This window comes from Eleutherodactylus coqui, chromosome 5, assembly GCF_035609145.1.
Source record: "Eleutherodactylus coqui strain aEleCoq1 chromosome 5, aEleCoq1.hap1, whole genome shotgun sequence".
NCBI lineage: Eukaryota > Metazoa > Chordata > Amphibia > Anura > Eleutherodactylidae > Eleutherodactylus > Eleutherodactylus coqui.
In genome coordinates this window covers 107,546,659-107,564,081 of record NC_089841.1, presented here as the reverse complement: position 1 = coordinate 107,564,081, position 17,423 = coordinate 107,546,659, and the positions used below count along the sequence as shown (strand labels likewise).

Genomic DNA, 17,423 nt, shown 5'->3' with positions numbered 1-17,423 from the left:
TTCTAAAAGACCATTCCTACAGATATCCGTTCTCAAAGTTTCCTGCATCCGGTCTGCAGAAGAGAATCTGTCACATTTGGCAACAGTACAGGAAGTATGTGAACCTGTCACGGCAAGCAGTCTCAAAGGGCGAACTGCTTTGCAGCAGCTAATTAACCTTAGGAAATAATTACCCAAATATGCAAATGTTGTTTAGATAATTCCATGTGTTATCAGCGCAGGTAGTCCATCATAAATGCAGACCTCGGAGTGCCTAGATGTTAGAATCTGCACTGGTCGATAAGGCTTTGTCTCTTGCATTACTTTAACTTGGTATTTAACAATTAATGACTGTAATATTGCGTTAGTAAATTCAAATGGTTGTCCTTTAGAGGCAGTAGAACATAATAATATATCCTCGCCGCTAATCTAGGTGCCGTAATGTCAGCAATGTAATAACTTCTTGCATTTTTTACAACCTTTAAAGAAAACATAAACATTTAAGAATTATCGAACATTGCATTCAATAACTTCGTTCTCCTAGTGTAAAATGTGACCGTCTTCAGACTTCTGGCTCGCAGATATTTAATTCCAAATATGTGATTTATACGGGAAGACGTGTTGTTTTGTTCTCCCCAAAGAGCAAACATTAAATGAATCTCAGCAATGATATGCCGGTTTGGTAAATCAGGGTTGTGATTCCGGGGGCTGAAAAAGTTTCTCTTATCGTTTGGAAGAAAGTATTTTCTTATTGAGGATGTTGATATTGATGAAGAAGCATTACTTCAGTTCTGCCTCGTGTGGTGCAAAGTGTTAAGGCAGTGATAAGCTCTCGCTCAGAAGGTTGTAAGTTCAATCCCCGCTTGGTTCAGGTAGTTGGCTCAAAGTCAACCTTCAGCCTTCCATCCTTCCGAGGCCGGTAAAATGAGTAACCGGCTTGGTGGGGGTTAATAAATAAATTACCTGAAAGTGCTGCGGAATACATTGGCGTTTATTTTATTTATTTATTTACTCTTGTTTAGACTCGTCCAGGTTATTTGGTGTACATGTAACCTTCAATTCCATACACATTGTATCTTTGTAAGTTCTCTTTAGTTCTTTAACTCTTTAACTATTAGCCACTTTTGGGTTTTCATTTTTTTTTTTTCAATCCCCACGTTCCAAGAATTAAAACTTTTTTATTTTTCCCATCCGTGTAGGTGTAAGAAAGAGGATCTGTTTTTTTGTGGGCCAAGTTGTATTTTTTAATTTACTATATTATGTAACAGAAAATTTAAAAAATTTAAACGGATTGAAATGGAGAAAAATACTTAGTATTTTTCAGGGTTTTTTGCTTTTTTAGCACTCACAATGTGGTATAAATGACATGTTGAATTCCTTCTAAGGGTCAGTACTAGAGATGAGCGAACGTACTCGTTAAGGGTGATTTCGCAATCGAGCATCACTATTTTCGAGTACCTGACTACTCGGGTGAAAAGCTTCGGGGGGCGCCGGGGGTGAGTGGAGGGGTTGCAGAGGGGAGTGGGGGGGGGGGGTAGAGAGAGAGAGAAAGAGAGAGCTCCCCTCTGTTCCCAACTGCTACCCCCCGCTCCACCACGCCGCCTCCCTGGCACCCCCTGAATCTTTTCACCTGAGTAGTCAGGTACTCGAAAATAGCGATGCTCGATTGCGAAATCGCCCTTAACGAGTACGTTCGCTCATCTCTAGTCAGTACCATTATCATGATACTGTGTTCATAGAATTTTTTAATGCTTTAGAACTTCATAACTTTTCTAAGCCCAGGGCTACCATGGCAACCTTCGACCCTGAGATCTAATCACAGGGGACCTATGCTGAGTTGAATGGGGGACCCCTGCCATACCGACAGATCTGCACGTGTTCATGAGGCCAGTTGTTGGGTGCTGGTTTCCTAAATCATTGGTGTTGATGTCTACATCAGAGGGTCAGTCCAGAGCCCCCAACATAAGATCCCAGACAAAAATAGTGCAGCATGCTGTGCTGTTTTGTCTGCAAACTGTTGAGCAGCATGCCGGAAGCCTGTCGGATCCCATTAAAGTCCATTGGGTCCTTTGAGAGCTGTTCAGCTCTATCTGAATTTACTTGTAATTTTCATCTTGAACACCTTAGTTCTGAATAAAGTCCCTTCACAGCTGCACCTGCAGAGGACGTCTTCTTTGCTCTACTGTTGTTTGCAGTCAGCTATCTAATATAGCACTTTCCAGTATTTTCTGTGACTTCAGGGCTGATGGCAATGCTGGACAACATCTAATTTTAAAGGGACACATCTTGATGTATCTTTCATTTGCTACAATGACCATTGTTTCCTGTCCTCAACTCTTGCTGATTTGTATTCCTTCACACTATCTTGGAGGCTTTGCTGATGTAGGATAATGTCATTGTGGCTTGTGTACCCATGTGCTATGTTATATACTGTAGCTACAAAATTAAAAAAAGAAAGGACCTGAGAATATTTAGCTTGTAAAAAAGAAAGCCGAGAGGCGACAATAGCGGTCTACAAATATCTGAAGGGCTGTCACACTGCAGAGGGATCAGCCCTATTCTCATTTGCATAAGGAAAGACTAGAAGCAATGGGATGAAGCTGAAAGGGAGGAGACACTGATTAGATATTAGACAGTGAGGGGGATCAATGAGTGGAACAGGTTACCATGGGAGGTGGCGAGTTCTCCTTCAATGGAAGTGCTTAAACAAAGGCTGGACAGTCATCTGTCTGCGATGATTTAGTGAATCCTGCACTGAGCAGGGGGTTGGACCCGATGACCCTGGAGGTCCCTTCCAACTCTAAGGTTCTATGATTCAGTCCCTTGAAAATAAATATTTGTGAATTTAGAATTTTCTAATACACAATATATGAAATGTACCCCTAAATCAAGATATATATTATCTAGGATACCTAACCTTTTCGCATAGTGGTGTGTTGTATAGCAGTGCTTGAGTCTGCTACAGTAAGTCCTAAATAATGATTTCTAACTTAAGGACCCCTATATACACTTTAGAGAAAAGTCATCCAAACCTGCTGATTTCGGTTGTTCTGATGTGTATGGGGGCCTCCAGAAGGACCTGGCTCATTGAATTTTAACACCTGATCCTTTTGTTTATCCTGGAGATAAGCTGCCACCAGCAGTGTCTGGCAGCGACATACCTTCCTCTGCCAATAAAAACATGGGTATGCTCAGCTGTACCAAGTCTTAATGTGAATAAAAAAGCTGAGAGAAAGTGTTTGGCCGACAGCTATTGAATATGTATGGGCAACTTAAAGGGGTGCCCATATATGTTCAACACCTCAGTGAGAGCCATTCCTGCAGTTACAAGTGCCGGCCACTACATGGAGGTCGACGCAAAGGCTTCCGGGCTGACCTCTGTTATTGCGGCACTGATAGCATGCGCCCGCTCAGCTGATCGGTTGGGGTCCCGAGTAGTGGTGATAGGTCATCAATAGTATTTGACTGGAAAACCCGTCTAAGTGTAGGAGTAATCTTTTCTCGATAACACCCACTGTACATTTGCTTTGAGACATCTAAGCCCCTTACATGTAGACATTACTATACTCTACACAAGTACATGTCTCCCGTGAATCTTTCCTAATCACACATTCCAAAATGCATAATGGAAGAAGCCGTTCTTTGGTTTGGGTTTACCACCTGTTAATCTTTTTTTGCAGGAGAATGGCAGTCCTGAGGAGCATGCATTATATGTATGGGACAACTTCATCTCAAAAGCACCTGCAGAAAATGTCTTTTTTGTTGCACACAGTTACGGAGGACTCGCTTTTGTGGAACTGGTAAGTTGTGTCTTTACAATCTTAGATATATCTTATTTTATGCCTAAAGAATTTTTATGTAATAGCAAATTTTATTAAGTGGCGCGTAAAGTGTTTTCTATATATGTCCCATTTATATGTCACCTTAGGTCGTAATAGAATATACAGTGTGCTGGAGAACTTGGTCCTTAAGATTAGATCAGGGACATCCACCTGGCAGCCTTAATACATGTGATGCGCATATAGAGGTCACTGTACATCACACTTATTTGCAAAGATTCAAAATCTTAAATAACTTTTTTTAGTATTTGCTATAAGTAGCCATGTTAATACAAATATATTGCATTTGTATTCTCTTGATACGTTTATTCCCCCATGGCTGACCGTTGCCACATGTAAACAACACAGCCGTGGCTCAGTGGGCACATTGCCTGCCCCTCTTGATGTGCATTGATCTGGTCAGGTTTTTGCTAATGGTAATGGGTTCTTCCAACAGATTTGAACAGCATCAGATCCGCCACATATTTTCTATAGGGGGCTGCTGTGTATAAAGCACAGGTAGAAGAGAGTGTGGGCTGAGCCATGGATACATGTATACAGCCCCAGGGGGGCTGAGTTTACCATGAAGTTAACTCTTTAGTATTAACATGGCCGCTACTATAAAGTTATTTAAGTCAGGACAGATTTGTTATTTTTTTCTTATTTTTAGATTTGATCATTTCCGTACTATTTAGATAGGGAGATATGTTTTCATAGTACTACATAAAGGCGTAAGGCTACAGTGTAATTAGTCTTTGAGCCTATGTCTTTTCCTTGTTAGATGATGCTTTGAAATGTAATAAAATAATTACTTTTCTGTCATTTAACAATGATTCTTTGTAACACGCCGATATGTGTTTTCTGTACATATTCTCTATTTTATGTATTTTATGGCTTTTCACCAGGCGGAGGCATTAGACAGAATAGTTGTGGTCGCCAGTAGTAGTGTGAGGACAGTAGTTATGAGTGCCTTCATAAATCCAGAAGACAGACTCAAGGTTTAGTGAGGAAGACCTGAGGGTAAAAATATGACCATTATGTGCCCTAGGACTAGGCCTTTCATACAATTAGATTGTGAGCCCCATTGTTCTTGACTGATAATTAACATTGGCTGCATGCTGTTGATTTGCACATATGTGTTTGCTGGATGACTTGAAGATGTTTTATGAGGCATTACCACATCAATTTTTGGACATAGGATATTGCTGGCGAGTTAATATCTTATCTGTGTTGCATCCAATCTTAGTTACATCCATACATTTTGGCCCCTTTCACTATGGGCAGCTTTGTCTTGTGATCCGATTAGGACAACCAGTCCAGAACTAACCTTTGTGTGTAGACAGTAGGTAGGTTTCCCTGCGTGGAGGACTTCCTGTCAACCACAGGACTGCATCATCGTCTATCAAATCCCTCCGATCCCTCCCCGCCCACCCAACTCCACCTTCCTTGTTCGTCTTTATGCCTATTCCATGTATAGAGTGCTGCTGAAAATATTATTTTTGCCTTATCTAAAAGAGTAATTTAGTGGGTAAGTCCTTAAAGAGGCTGTCCAGGGTTAAACAAACATAGCTGCTTTCTTCCAAATATGATGCCACCCTTGTTTGGGGGTTGTCTCTGGTATTGCAGCTCAGCTCCAATACACTTCAGTGGAGTTGAGCTGCAATACCACACACAACCTTATGGAAAAGAGTAGCGCTGTTTGGAAGAAAACAGCCAGTTTTTCTAACCAGTGACAGTGATTAGCTATAGAGTTGTAGCACTAACGCCTCTAACTTCACAGTCTATACTATATGTAAGTGCTGTGTGCAGGCTCTCCACCGTGTATATATGCAGTATATGAGATGCAGCTTCATACTGTTCTCTTGCTTACCTGTAAGAGAGTAACGTATGACAAGTGAGAAGCTGCATCACATAGGAATACACCGACACTCTGCACTGTGAGTCAGAGACCTGAAATTCTATGTAACTTATCTATCACTTGCTGTATTAGGGGTTGATCACATTACCTTTTTAATGTATATTCAGCAAATGCTTTAAATGTACATGGGAAGAAAAGTATATAAACATATGCAATGTTAAGGAATTGTGTACATTTATTTAGTGTATATGCAAAATATATAGTCATACGTTTTCTATACTTTTTTGTCTATTTTTTTTTACAAAAAGAATAAAAGAACCTATTAAATTATATAACTCAGTGACACTGTATAACATAACATATATGATGAGGTATCTTGTTGAGGTCAGGATATAATCACCTTACCTATGAAGAGCTATGTGGTTCCTGAGAAGGTCAAAGACCTCATGTTAATTGCTGAAATGCTTTTTGCTTGTGGGCTGTGGTTGATGAGCCGCCCCAAATTCCCCAGATTTTATCTGGGCACTTTCTATTTTTATATACTATTTTTTCATGTGGGAGAATAGAATTGACTAGATTACGCGATTGGGGGAGCGTCGGGGGTCTCCTATCCATCCGGCGTATTGCTACAGCCTTGCGGGCCGGAAACAGCACCTCACCAAGAAAAATATAGATATGGGATTACCACCGCTCTTCATCCAGGATATCTAGCAGACATACAGCAGGGTTTGGGGGGAGTGGCACCCCCAATAGTTGTCCCAGGAAGTCTGTAACCTCCGTCCAGAAGAGGTAGCCATCGGACAGCCCCACATCAAATGGTTAAAGTTAGCATTGGGTGTCTGACAGCGATGACATTGTGTGTTAGGAGTTCTATTCATTTTAAAGAGTCTGCTTGGTGTCAGATAGCATTGATGTATGATGTGCAATTGAATCATTTTGTTGTTAGCTGCTGGTGGGACTGAAGTGTAGGAGGACATTGCGGTACTCCACTCCTCTTCAGAGAGCGAGGGGATTATTTCTCGCCATTTGTCAAGGACACCCAGCTCTACGTATGGAATTTTAGCTTGAATGAGATGTGTACATATCTGTGAGGTTAACCCCCTTGGTCCTTGTGTGCGCAAAACTCCTATCAAGGGATACGTGTAAAGGTACTGATGTGGCTCTAGGAACTAAGCATTGAGCGCATGTCTTAGTTAGAGGTATCAGTAAAAGTTGGTTCTAGGGGCCACCAGACTGGACCAGTTGGCAAAGTTCAAAAATAATTGGGCACAGTGGCTTCAATTCTCAGGCTACTCATGCTAAATCTCTGCTTCCGCACTTTGAACATATCATAGGGGTATTTCTTGAGAGCTGACCAGACAAGACAGAGAACCTTGTGCTGTGATGCCCCTCTAGTTGCATGATGTCGTCAGTTATTTCCAGGGCTATCGGGTTGGAGTCGTAGAGTTGGAGTTAGAGTCACATTTTGGTGGAGAAGGGAGAAATGTGCCAACTCCAAAAATGGCTTATAAAAAAAATATATATTTTATAGATATGGTATAAATAATTCAATTTAGAATCTGTTGCATATCTCCTTTTATAGGAATTTAGGAAAGTTTTGACCTGTCCTATAAATATATCTTCTATCCATCTAAGCCCCTGTTTATCAAAAACATTGATAACCAGGATGTGGGAACGGCAACTTGCTAAACACATAGTGTATTGCGTATTTACAATTTAGTAAAGTTTTGTGTTCTGAAAGTATATTCCAATAAATATATTTCATGTTCTATCTAAATAGCTTGATTATTTCATTATATTGGGTGACAAGAAGTCTGATATTACCATTACAATACAGTAAATGTATCACTTCAAAACTTATAGAAAGGAGTCTGAGTCTGGGAAAATTGAGGAGTTGGAGGCTTGGCTTTCCGACTCCACAGCCCTGATTATCTCAGTAACTCACACTATAAGCGTGCAGTAATTTCCCTGCTAATCCTTAGTTTCAGATGAACGATATAAATTACAAATTCCGTAATACTGATATACTAGCCCCTTCTGCATAGAAAAAGTTGCTTCTGTAGCTTATTGGATAAATTAGGAGCAAGCAGTAGATTCAATGAATGTTATTCTAGTCTTAAGGAGCTAATGTATACCATGAGAAGTCTTGGAAATCCATGAGCAGCACATCAGACTACCTGGTATAAAGCTGCATGGCCATTTTCCAATTTTTTAACTGCTAAGTGACCGCTTCAGTCCGCAGGAGTGCACTCAGTTGTATGCGACTCACTATATTCATTGGACTGTAGCTTGATAGTTACATTTACTAAGTTGTGTGTCTCCATGTAGCCCCATCCGAAAACGACCTCCTTAAACCAGCATAGTAAGAGTAAAAAAACCTGCTATTAATATCTCTTTTACGTGTGTCCTATGTGATGTAATCCGAGACAAGGGAATGTTCATATGATATTGCGGCTGACAATGAAATCTTTAGTAATAATGGCATTCTGGATATGGACAGCTGATAACAAAGAGACAGGACAGGCGAGACTCTTGGAGTATTTGGTGCCACTAAGCAATTATCTTTAACCTGCAGCAAGTATTATTCTCTTAAACTGCAGGGAGAATAAATATCTTATCTCTTTCAACCATATTTCTCACTGAATCAACTTTATTTTTCGTCCCCAACTTTATTATGTTATTTAATTGTTGTTCTGCGGGATGTTGAGTAATACTGTAGGCTTAGAGGCTTTCTTCTCCCTGTTGTTCCAAAACCCTAAACAAAATTGTTTCACTTTGCAGTTTTGAGATTTTTCTTCTGTTTAATCATTAGAAGAATGGACAGTTGTCCGTAGAGGGACCGCACTCCAGATGCTGACATTCTGGAAAGATTGCGGGCAAAAGCAGAACTGTAATTTTAGTTGATGTTACAATCTGGGTTAAGTACATAAATTGAATAAGCAAAGAAAGAAGTTAGTGCTGGGCATCGAAGGGGTAGTCTAAAACCTCGTGGTTACTAGAATAAATGAAGGAAGAGACGAGCAAAAGAAATAAGCAATGCACTAAGGCAAAATGTAGCCAGGTTTAACTTGACTGTGATAACTTTTTCTGAAAGGTTATGTTCTCTCTGGACACTGAAAAGCTATTGTAGCTCAACACTCCAACCCATTTAAAAGCTATTGAAATGGTCAATAAAGTATGGCACAGAAAGTTATCCTAACGCGTTATCTTAACCATCTATGAGGTTTCCCCAAAAATAAGACTTAACTCGAAAATAAGCCCTAGCGTGATTTTTCAGGATTTTTTGACAGACTTGGAATATATGCCCTACCATGAAAATAAGCCCTTGCTACAGTTAAAAAAAAGTCAATAGGAATACATTTGGTGTGTGAACAGGGCCGTAAAAATACAATTGCATGCTTTTCTGGGTCAGCCGAGTCACTTACCCAACAGGCTCGATCCAGGTCTGTCTTGCTGCTTTCCAGAGCTCCAACGTGGTTCCCACAGTCCACATCCATGGCTCAGCCAATTCCTAAATCCCGCCTTGATGACACGATGGCTGTGATTGGTTCTTCGAGTGCCGTGGCTCAGCCAATCAATGCAGCGCTTGAGAAGCAATCACAGCCATCTTTTCGTGGAGGTGGGATTCATGAATTTTGTAATCAATAAGTGATCCTGTGTGGGTGGATGAGGGCTGTGGGAACTGTGCCAGAGCTCTGGAAAGCAGGGGGAAGGACCTGGACTGAGCCTGCTGGGTAAGTAAAATAAGACATTCCCCGAAAATAAGCCCTACCACTCTATTTACATGATCCTCTCCTCCAATGACTGTTCCGAGGTACATTTTTGTGCAAAGTGAAATGATATCCAAACACCATGTGTTTTGATCAGGTGATGGCAATCTCGAATGGATTTCCACTGGAGAATACAGTCACTTGTGGCACCACTATTTACATGTGGCTGTGGTTACCTTTGGCTGAGAAGAGCAGCAGAACAACGCCAGATTTTTTTTAAAGTGGAAGCTAGAAAGGGATTTATTTTTTGTACTTGGCTACTGCTATTTTCTAGCTACGTCATGCGTACTGTGCAGCACTCTCTGATTGGCCAGTGCTGATCATGTGAGCAGCTCTGTCCAATCAGAGAGCATGTATAGTGCATTGGTAGTGGGGATTAAGTAGCCGGAAGATTGTATCAGCCATCTTGGATAGCTGAAAACAGGATCCAGAACCAGCGGATCAGATGGGTGTTGGCATACAAGACCAACAGCAAGTAATATAACTGCCCTTTCCAGTACTGGGACAAAAGATTGTTCTAAAATCAGAGGGTTGCATTAAGGAAATTTATAATTATGCGATTGACGCTGTAAAAAAATTAAAAATTAAAAAAAAATGGAAGAACTGATGTGTTTTCTCTCCCTGCTCTCAAAAAATAAATAATGCAAGTTTTACAATACATTATATGCATCCAAAAAAACTATACTTTGCGACCCCCCCCCCCCCAAAAAAAAGCCCTTTACAGCTGTGTCAATGAAAAAAAAGTTTATGGCTCTTGAAAAGTGGAAATGAAAATCCAAAAAAAATCATTGCGCCCTTAAGCCCAAAATAGGCCATGTCTTTAAGGGGTTAAAGACCAATATTGTCAGAAGATGATGTAGGTTGCTTTCTTAATACTAGCACAACCTTTTTCTAGCAAACTGCGGTGGTTGCAACAGTCAGACCATAGACAATCAGACTTTGGTGGTAGACCACTAGGATCTGCTAGCGATGTCTGTTCAAAGACAAGCCCTAAAGTGTATCTTGTTTGGTCTAAGTCTGCCATAGACCTTGCTACATTGATCTGAACTCAGTCTTTAGGCACTGTATAATATATTAAGGGATTTGAAAACATTGACTATGCCACTGTAATGTAAGGAGCTTAGCTGTCTGTCAACATGCTAATAGTCTGTTATTTTTTTCATTAACAACCAACAGAATTATGATTTCAGCTCTGAAGTTTAAAGGGGTTGTCTCGCGGCAAACCTCAAAATTTTACCTTACCCCATTCCCCCTGTCACCCCCCTGGCATAAAATAGCAAATTAAAGCGGTTTTTAAACCGCTTGCTACTCACCGATCCGATGAAATAAGGACTTTAAAAAATCTTCTCCCTAAGATGGCTGCCTGTCCTTTCCCAGGGATGCACTGCGGTTTTCTCCCACGGTGCAGCGCGGGTCTTCTCCCATGGTGCACCATGGGCTCTGTGCGGTCCATTGCAGATTCCAGCCTCCTGATTGGCTGGAATCGGCACACGTGACAGGGCGGAGCTACGATGACCAGCTCTCCGGCACGAGCGGCCCCATTCACCAGGCAGAAGACCGCACAGCGCAAGCGCATCTAAAAAAGCAAGAAGCCATCAGAATTAGACGGATCCATGGCGACGGGGACGCTAGCAACGGAGCAGGTAAGTGAATAACTTCTGTATGGCTCATATTTAATGCACGATGTACATTACAAAGTGCATTAATATGGCCATACAGAAGTGTATAACCCCACTTGCTGCTGCGTGACAACCCCTTTAATATAGACTCTCAATGCCATATTTTAACAAAGTTGCTGTTACTTTTTGTATACATTCTATCAATATATCCACTGTAACATGGTGTTCTAGGCAGACCTACCCCTTGCTGTTTCTGTCACTCTTCATAGACCTCAACTAAGACAACAATGCGCATGCGCAACAGAGTCACCAGTCTATTCCCCTTTCGACTCAGGGTCACAAAATTAACAAGTTATGAGAACGCAGCACCATGAAATAATATGGATAGTGTTGAAATAATAGCATTTTAGTGTGATCTACATGGGATTAAAGTTGCAAATTCACTGTCACAGTTTGTTACAGTCAATCATAGCATTGCATTATTTGGCAGGAGGCCCCGTGGAGCAGCGTGAAGATATAAGATGCTGCTTTTATTAAAACAAGTGGTGAAAAAAGGGTTTTCTTTTTTTGGGGGGGGGGGGGGTCGTTGGGTGGAGTGAGAGCACGGCACTTATTCCTCTGCACTCCAGTAATCTGATCTCCTCATTAGCCTGTTTTCAGATGACTGTGTATCGGTGATGTTTGTGTGCTGCTTATATATGGAGAACGACGGAATTACTTATTTATGTCGAGCTATTTATAATTGATATATTTCTGTGCATACACAGACTGAGCTGCACAGGCATCCCAACAGCGTGCTTAGAGTAGTGATATAAAGCTGTTTTTCCAGAACACTCATTTTAGAGGTTACAAGGACAGAAACAGTATCGGTTCCACGGGCGTTACAGAAGTTTATTTTTTTATTACGTTTTGTAATTTAATGGTTCCAATCCCTTTTGGATTTCTCAGAGAAGGAAGAGATAAAGTTCTTAATATCAGCAAAAAGCTGGTGAGTGGAAGAAAAACATTAATGCCATTTGGGAACTGGAGGCAGCTGTTAATAATCCTTTCCACAATGCGCAGTACATGTGCTGGAGGCTTTGAATGCTGGAATGGTTAAAAATGCGCTCACAATTGTTGCATCACGTTAGAAACATTGTAAAGTTTAGATGTTTTTGTTTGATGAAGTGCAACGGTGCGTTAAAAAGTAGGCTGGCACCCACCAGCCATCCACAAGACTTCATAATATAGCTGTCAAGGGCTGCCAATGAGCTTCATGATTATTTTACAATTGGCATCACGAATAACAGCTATGTAATAAAAGGGGAAAAAAAGAACAATTATTAGAAGGTGGTCAGTACAATTGTCACTTCAAGCTTAAATGGAATCTGTCCCCTACTTTTAGCACTTTAAGCTAAGCCTATGAGCTGAAAGTAGGTGACCCACTGCGTCTGGGGGTGTAAGTGTTATATTCCCCTCCCCTATCATTCCCTCAGGGTCACCACTGAAAGCCACTGCTCAATGCATTGAGCGGCGTGCTAAGTAGTCTGCCCGTTCTAATTTTATAGGAATGGGCTGCAGTGGCGGCTTCCACGGGGAAGGTAAGTATAATACTTACATCCCTAGACTTAACAGGTTCAGCCCACAAGCTTAACTTATAGGGCTAAAAGTAGGTGACAGCGTCTATTTAAAGGCTGTGGACACCTTTTTGCAGTAATTGTTCTTAAGTTGCTCATTTACTTTTATCTTCATTAAAAGTCTTCTACCATTTTGCTACAGCAGGGTGGCTTTAAATGGGCCGACCATCGCTCAAAGAGCCAATTCAAATGACAGCCATTCAGTGTAAACACAGCCACAAATAGGGTGACAAGTGCTAATTTGCTCATTAGTCATTTCATTTCAGTTCCCCTAAAAAATTGTTGCTGGTTGATCAATACTTGTCTGGTGTAGAGGCACAGTCGTTCAGATATGAATGACTTGCAAACTGATTTGCATGGAGATTCCCTCTAGGAATGATATGTCAGTAAGCAACTAATGAACAATAAGCACTTTGTGTAAAAGCTTTTAAACAACTGTCATTCATACACTTCAGCAACTTTTCTGAGCGACTGTTTGAAAGTTGCTCAGTGTGAAGGAACCCTAACTGGTTCACCTAGCTGACTGCCCTGCTAAATCTGACAGATCACTGCTCCTATATTGGCTCAGAGCTGTGCTTTATTGCTCCCATATTGTAAGAGATAGTAATGCAGAGGAGAAGAGGTTTTACAAATCACAGTGTGAAGAATGGGGAAAAACGTGTAAGTATTCAGGGGGAGCAGATCACACAGACTGTAAATGGGGAGGAAAGCACTCTGGGGAGGAGGCATTCTGCAGGGGGAAATTATATAGGTATGGTATGACTGTAGAAAGAAAGCAAAGTTTTGAGGGGATGACATTTAATATGTTATAATAACATTGTAGTTATCACAATACACCAGTCATGTTAACGACTGCTGAATCTGTATCCTTAGGCATCCCTCACACAGGCGTTTGCAGTAAATGCAGCGTTTTTCATCGCTGCGTATACTGCAGTTTCAGCAGCGCTGGCTTGCATTTTGCCTGTGTTTTGGCTGGATTTTTAGCACAGCTGATAACGCAGCCTAAGAAGCTGAAAAAAAAAAATACTCACCTAGTAGGCATCGTCCACCGTCCTTACAGGCTTCCAGGCACTTTTCTGTGAGCATCTTTTGCTTGTAACGGAGTTTCAAGACCATGCCTCCAGCAAGAGATTGCTCTGATTGGCTGAGCCGCGAGCCATTCATTCATTGAACAGCTGTGATTGGTGCATCCAGCGCTGGCTGTGATTGGTGCTGGATTAGCTAATCAGAGCTATCTCTTGCTGGAGGCGGGGTTTTCAAACCCTTTTCACTATTAAAAGATCCTGTGACAAATGCCCGGAGCCCCAGAAAGCAGCACCAGGGACCCTAACAGTGGCGGTGAGTATAACTTTTTTTGGTATTGCAGCCATCGCTGTGTTTAGCACTGCTCAAAGCGCAGCACCAAGTTGTGCTGCGCTTTCAGCAGTGCTGCTAACACTGCCCATTCATTTCAATGGACGACGCGGGGCTGAAAACGGCCAAAGATAGAACATGCATCGCTGTCAAAGTGCAGCATGAGCAGCCCCATTGAAATGAATGGGAGCCTTGTATAGTGCTGTAAAAAAATGTCTGTGTGAGGGAGGCCTTAGGATGGGTCATCAATAAAAAAAAAAATTAAAATTCTGTAAAATCCCTTTAAGGTTCACACATCAGAGTTGCTGCGGAATTACAGATGCAGATTTCACGTTGAAATTCTGCACCAATGTACAGTACGATGTAAGTGCACAAAGATTAACAAACCCCGTTCACTTACGGCAGAAGGTTTCATAGTGAAATAGAGTTATGATGCAAATTTTGAAATACACAGCGTGTTCTATTATGTCTGGAAAGGCCGCAGATTTTCATCGCATGATTCATTTATTGTAATGCAGTGAGTGCATTCGGTGGTGCAAACTGCACCAAAATCCGCAGGTGTGTGTTTGATGTGGAATCTCTCCGCAATGTGTAAAAACACCCTTAAAGTCACCCCAATCAAATTGTCAACATAGCCAAAATGTACTATATGCTTATGTTATATTAACTCCTTTTAATCGAATGCCCTTTAAATACCCCTACTATTTACTATAGCAAAATATCCATTCCTACAGTGACAGCAGCCATAAATTATAGAGGGGGTAAGATAATATTACAGATGTTTTGTTATACAATTAAAACACAAAAAGTTGCGACCTGAAAGTACTAATTGGTAAAATAAAGCTTTTTTCCTTCCTAACGTATTTTTTATTCTGTAATCTTCCATAACCTCGAATTGGATAATGTTCGTGAATTCTCTGTCATGTATATTTCCTGCCTACTGAGAACTCTCACACTTGAAGTATAGTGATTGATTGCATTTACACCCACCGGTTCAGACTGTCCATTAACCCCATGCTTGCCAAGAGAAAGAGCTCAAATAACTGCAACTTAAAAAGATTTAAAGATCAGGGCTTCCAGCACAACAGATGACCAAAGTGTCACCACGACTTTGCTTGTCTCTCTCATCACACTGGTGGACATGTCTCCACTTTTGTTCCTCTTTCATAATAAGCCACACAGATGTTTCAGAACAAGACTTGACTTCTGACCTTAAGGTTGCCGGGGTCATGCTGCTCAGGGCCTGTGAAATTATCACAAGCTGAGTTAAAGTTTTTCCCCATCGCAGGAAGTAGCCGGTAAGTAAGAAGTAGAAAAGGAGCTTTGTCAAGTAGACAAGATGGTCTCAGTCAGCGTTGGCTTCTGTAGAGCATATACACTGCAGGAGGTGCATGCTTGGGAGGAAGAATATAATATAACCACAGGCACATCACATATCTGTCATGCGAACCAAGATCTGAGTAGTATATTTACTTAATATGCCTTTTGTTAGAATGTAATAGGAGTAGAACGTATGTGTTTATATAGACTCTTAAATGGGGCTCCAGGGCTAAAAATCACCTTGTAAAAATCTGCCCGTAGAATTGGCCATGTGTGACTCCTCTATTATACACTTGAGTTTCTTGTTAACTTGTTCCCCTTTCACACACTGCTGGGCCGGTGTGGGATGCCAGGTTGTAAATATGTTGTTTTTAGATCGGATGTCAGTGACAGAGAAGAACCTATCACAAGGCAACATCTCCTTTTGTCTCAGAAGAGCGGTTCTATGACGAACCCATCATGAGCTTTGTGTCGTGGATTCTCATTATGTGGTACATGTACCTGATTCAGCCCTCAATGCGTTCCAGATATTTTATATTGTCAGTTTCGATTTTGTTTCTTGACAATTATAAGTGAAAACAAAATTTGAAAAGTATTAAAACAAGTTTAGGATCTGTCCACATGACGGTCAGGGCATTTGGTAGAGAAATCTCCCGATGTATACATTGAACATAAAGTCCTCACATATGCCATTACTAGTAGAAAGCCCATCCCAGGACGGTGGATGCAATCTATATATATAAATCTCCATACTCCGGAAAATTATTTAGTGGAATTAGGAATAATCGTTATAATACAAAGGGGTCAGCTATTTCGAATACATGAAATACTCGGGGCAAACCAACGTGGAGGTCCCTTCTGCATTTTGCACCACTGGCCTACTTTTGTAGACACAGGTGGAATATTTCAGAAGGCTCTACAGACTTTTCTTTTATTCTCAGTGCATTAATTAAAATATTCGGGCCATGGAAAATTAGCCAGGCACGTTAGTCTTATTAAAGCTATCTGAAGGAAAATCTTTGTTGCCCATGGCAACCAATTACAGCAAAGCTTTCATTTGATCTCAGCAGTATAAGAAATGAAGGCTGCACTGTGATTGGTTGATATGGGCAACAAAGACAAATTTTCTTTTAGACAGCTTTCATAGGAGTGTGCTGCTGGGCTACCTATCTGTGGTCCACCTTATAGATGCTATGGTGATGATGAGTGAGTGTAGTTGCATAATACATACATACATAGATATGAGGGCAGAGTTGTTTTGATAATAAACCACACCACATCAGACTAAGGCCCCCTGCAGACCGGCGGAAATTCCCGCGGAATTTCCGCTCGTGGAAGCTGCCATGGGATTGCGTTAACAAACGCAATCCTAGGCAGACAGCCGCGATTTGTCAGCGCGAAACAGCGCGAAATCTCACGCGGCAAACAAATCGCGGCGAACCCAACACAGAAATCTCACTCCCCGGCCGCCAGCTCCTGTCTGCGCAGGCGCCGGCAGCCGGCACATCAAACAGCCGGGGCCATGGAAGCAGGTGAGTACGCGCTGCTCTCTGCAGGGGCTCGGCTCGGGTCCGGCTGCGAGAATTCTCACAGCCGCATCTGACCCGGCCGTCTGCAGGCGGCCTAAGATGTATATATATTACATATAACATACAGTCATCTAACTGCAATGACCTTCTTTTGTGGTGGCCAACTATATATAAAAATGCATCAGGAATACATTATCCTATTATCCTGGCTGACAGATGCCAACAGAATGTGCCAGGTCAGGATGGCGCTGCACAGCTCCTGTTGATTATAATGGGGTTCTTTCGGCTTCCGGAATGTACAAATACATTTTCCAAGAAGGAATGGTGCAGCATACGCCACTATCTGATCGGGGATATCATGCTGGAGGCTCTGAATTGAGTCTCTGACACAGATGTGAATCTAGCCAAATGGACACTTTTTCAGCATCTGTGGGGTCTATTGGTTTCTATGGAGGGGCTCAACATGTTAGCCAAGAGTTTCTCATGGCTTTTGTGCTAAACCTGCACACTGAACGTGGTATGAACACAGCCCTCTTCTACTATGGTTCTTACCCTTCAATG

At 41.5% G+C, this 17,423-nt stretch overlaps 1 protein-coding gene across 1 annotated transcript in view; it reads left to right on the top strand.

Annotated features, from left to right (window-relative positions):
• The window catches only part of ARB2A (ARB2 cotranscriptional regulator A), a 449,497-nt gene that overhangs the window by 198,579 nt on the left and 233,495 nt on the right, over positions 1-17,423 (top strand). The window contains exon 8 of the mRNA XM_066602994.1: positions 3,660-3,779. Within this exon, the coding sequence (XP_066459091.1) occupies positions 3,660-3,779 (120 nt within the window). The remainder of the gene's footprint in view (positions 1-3,659; positions 3,780-17,423) is intronic.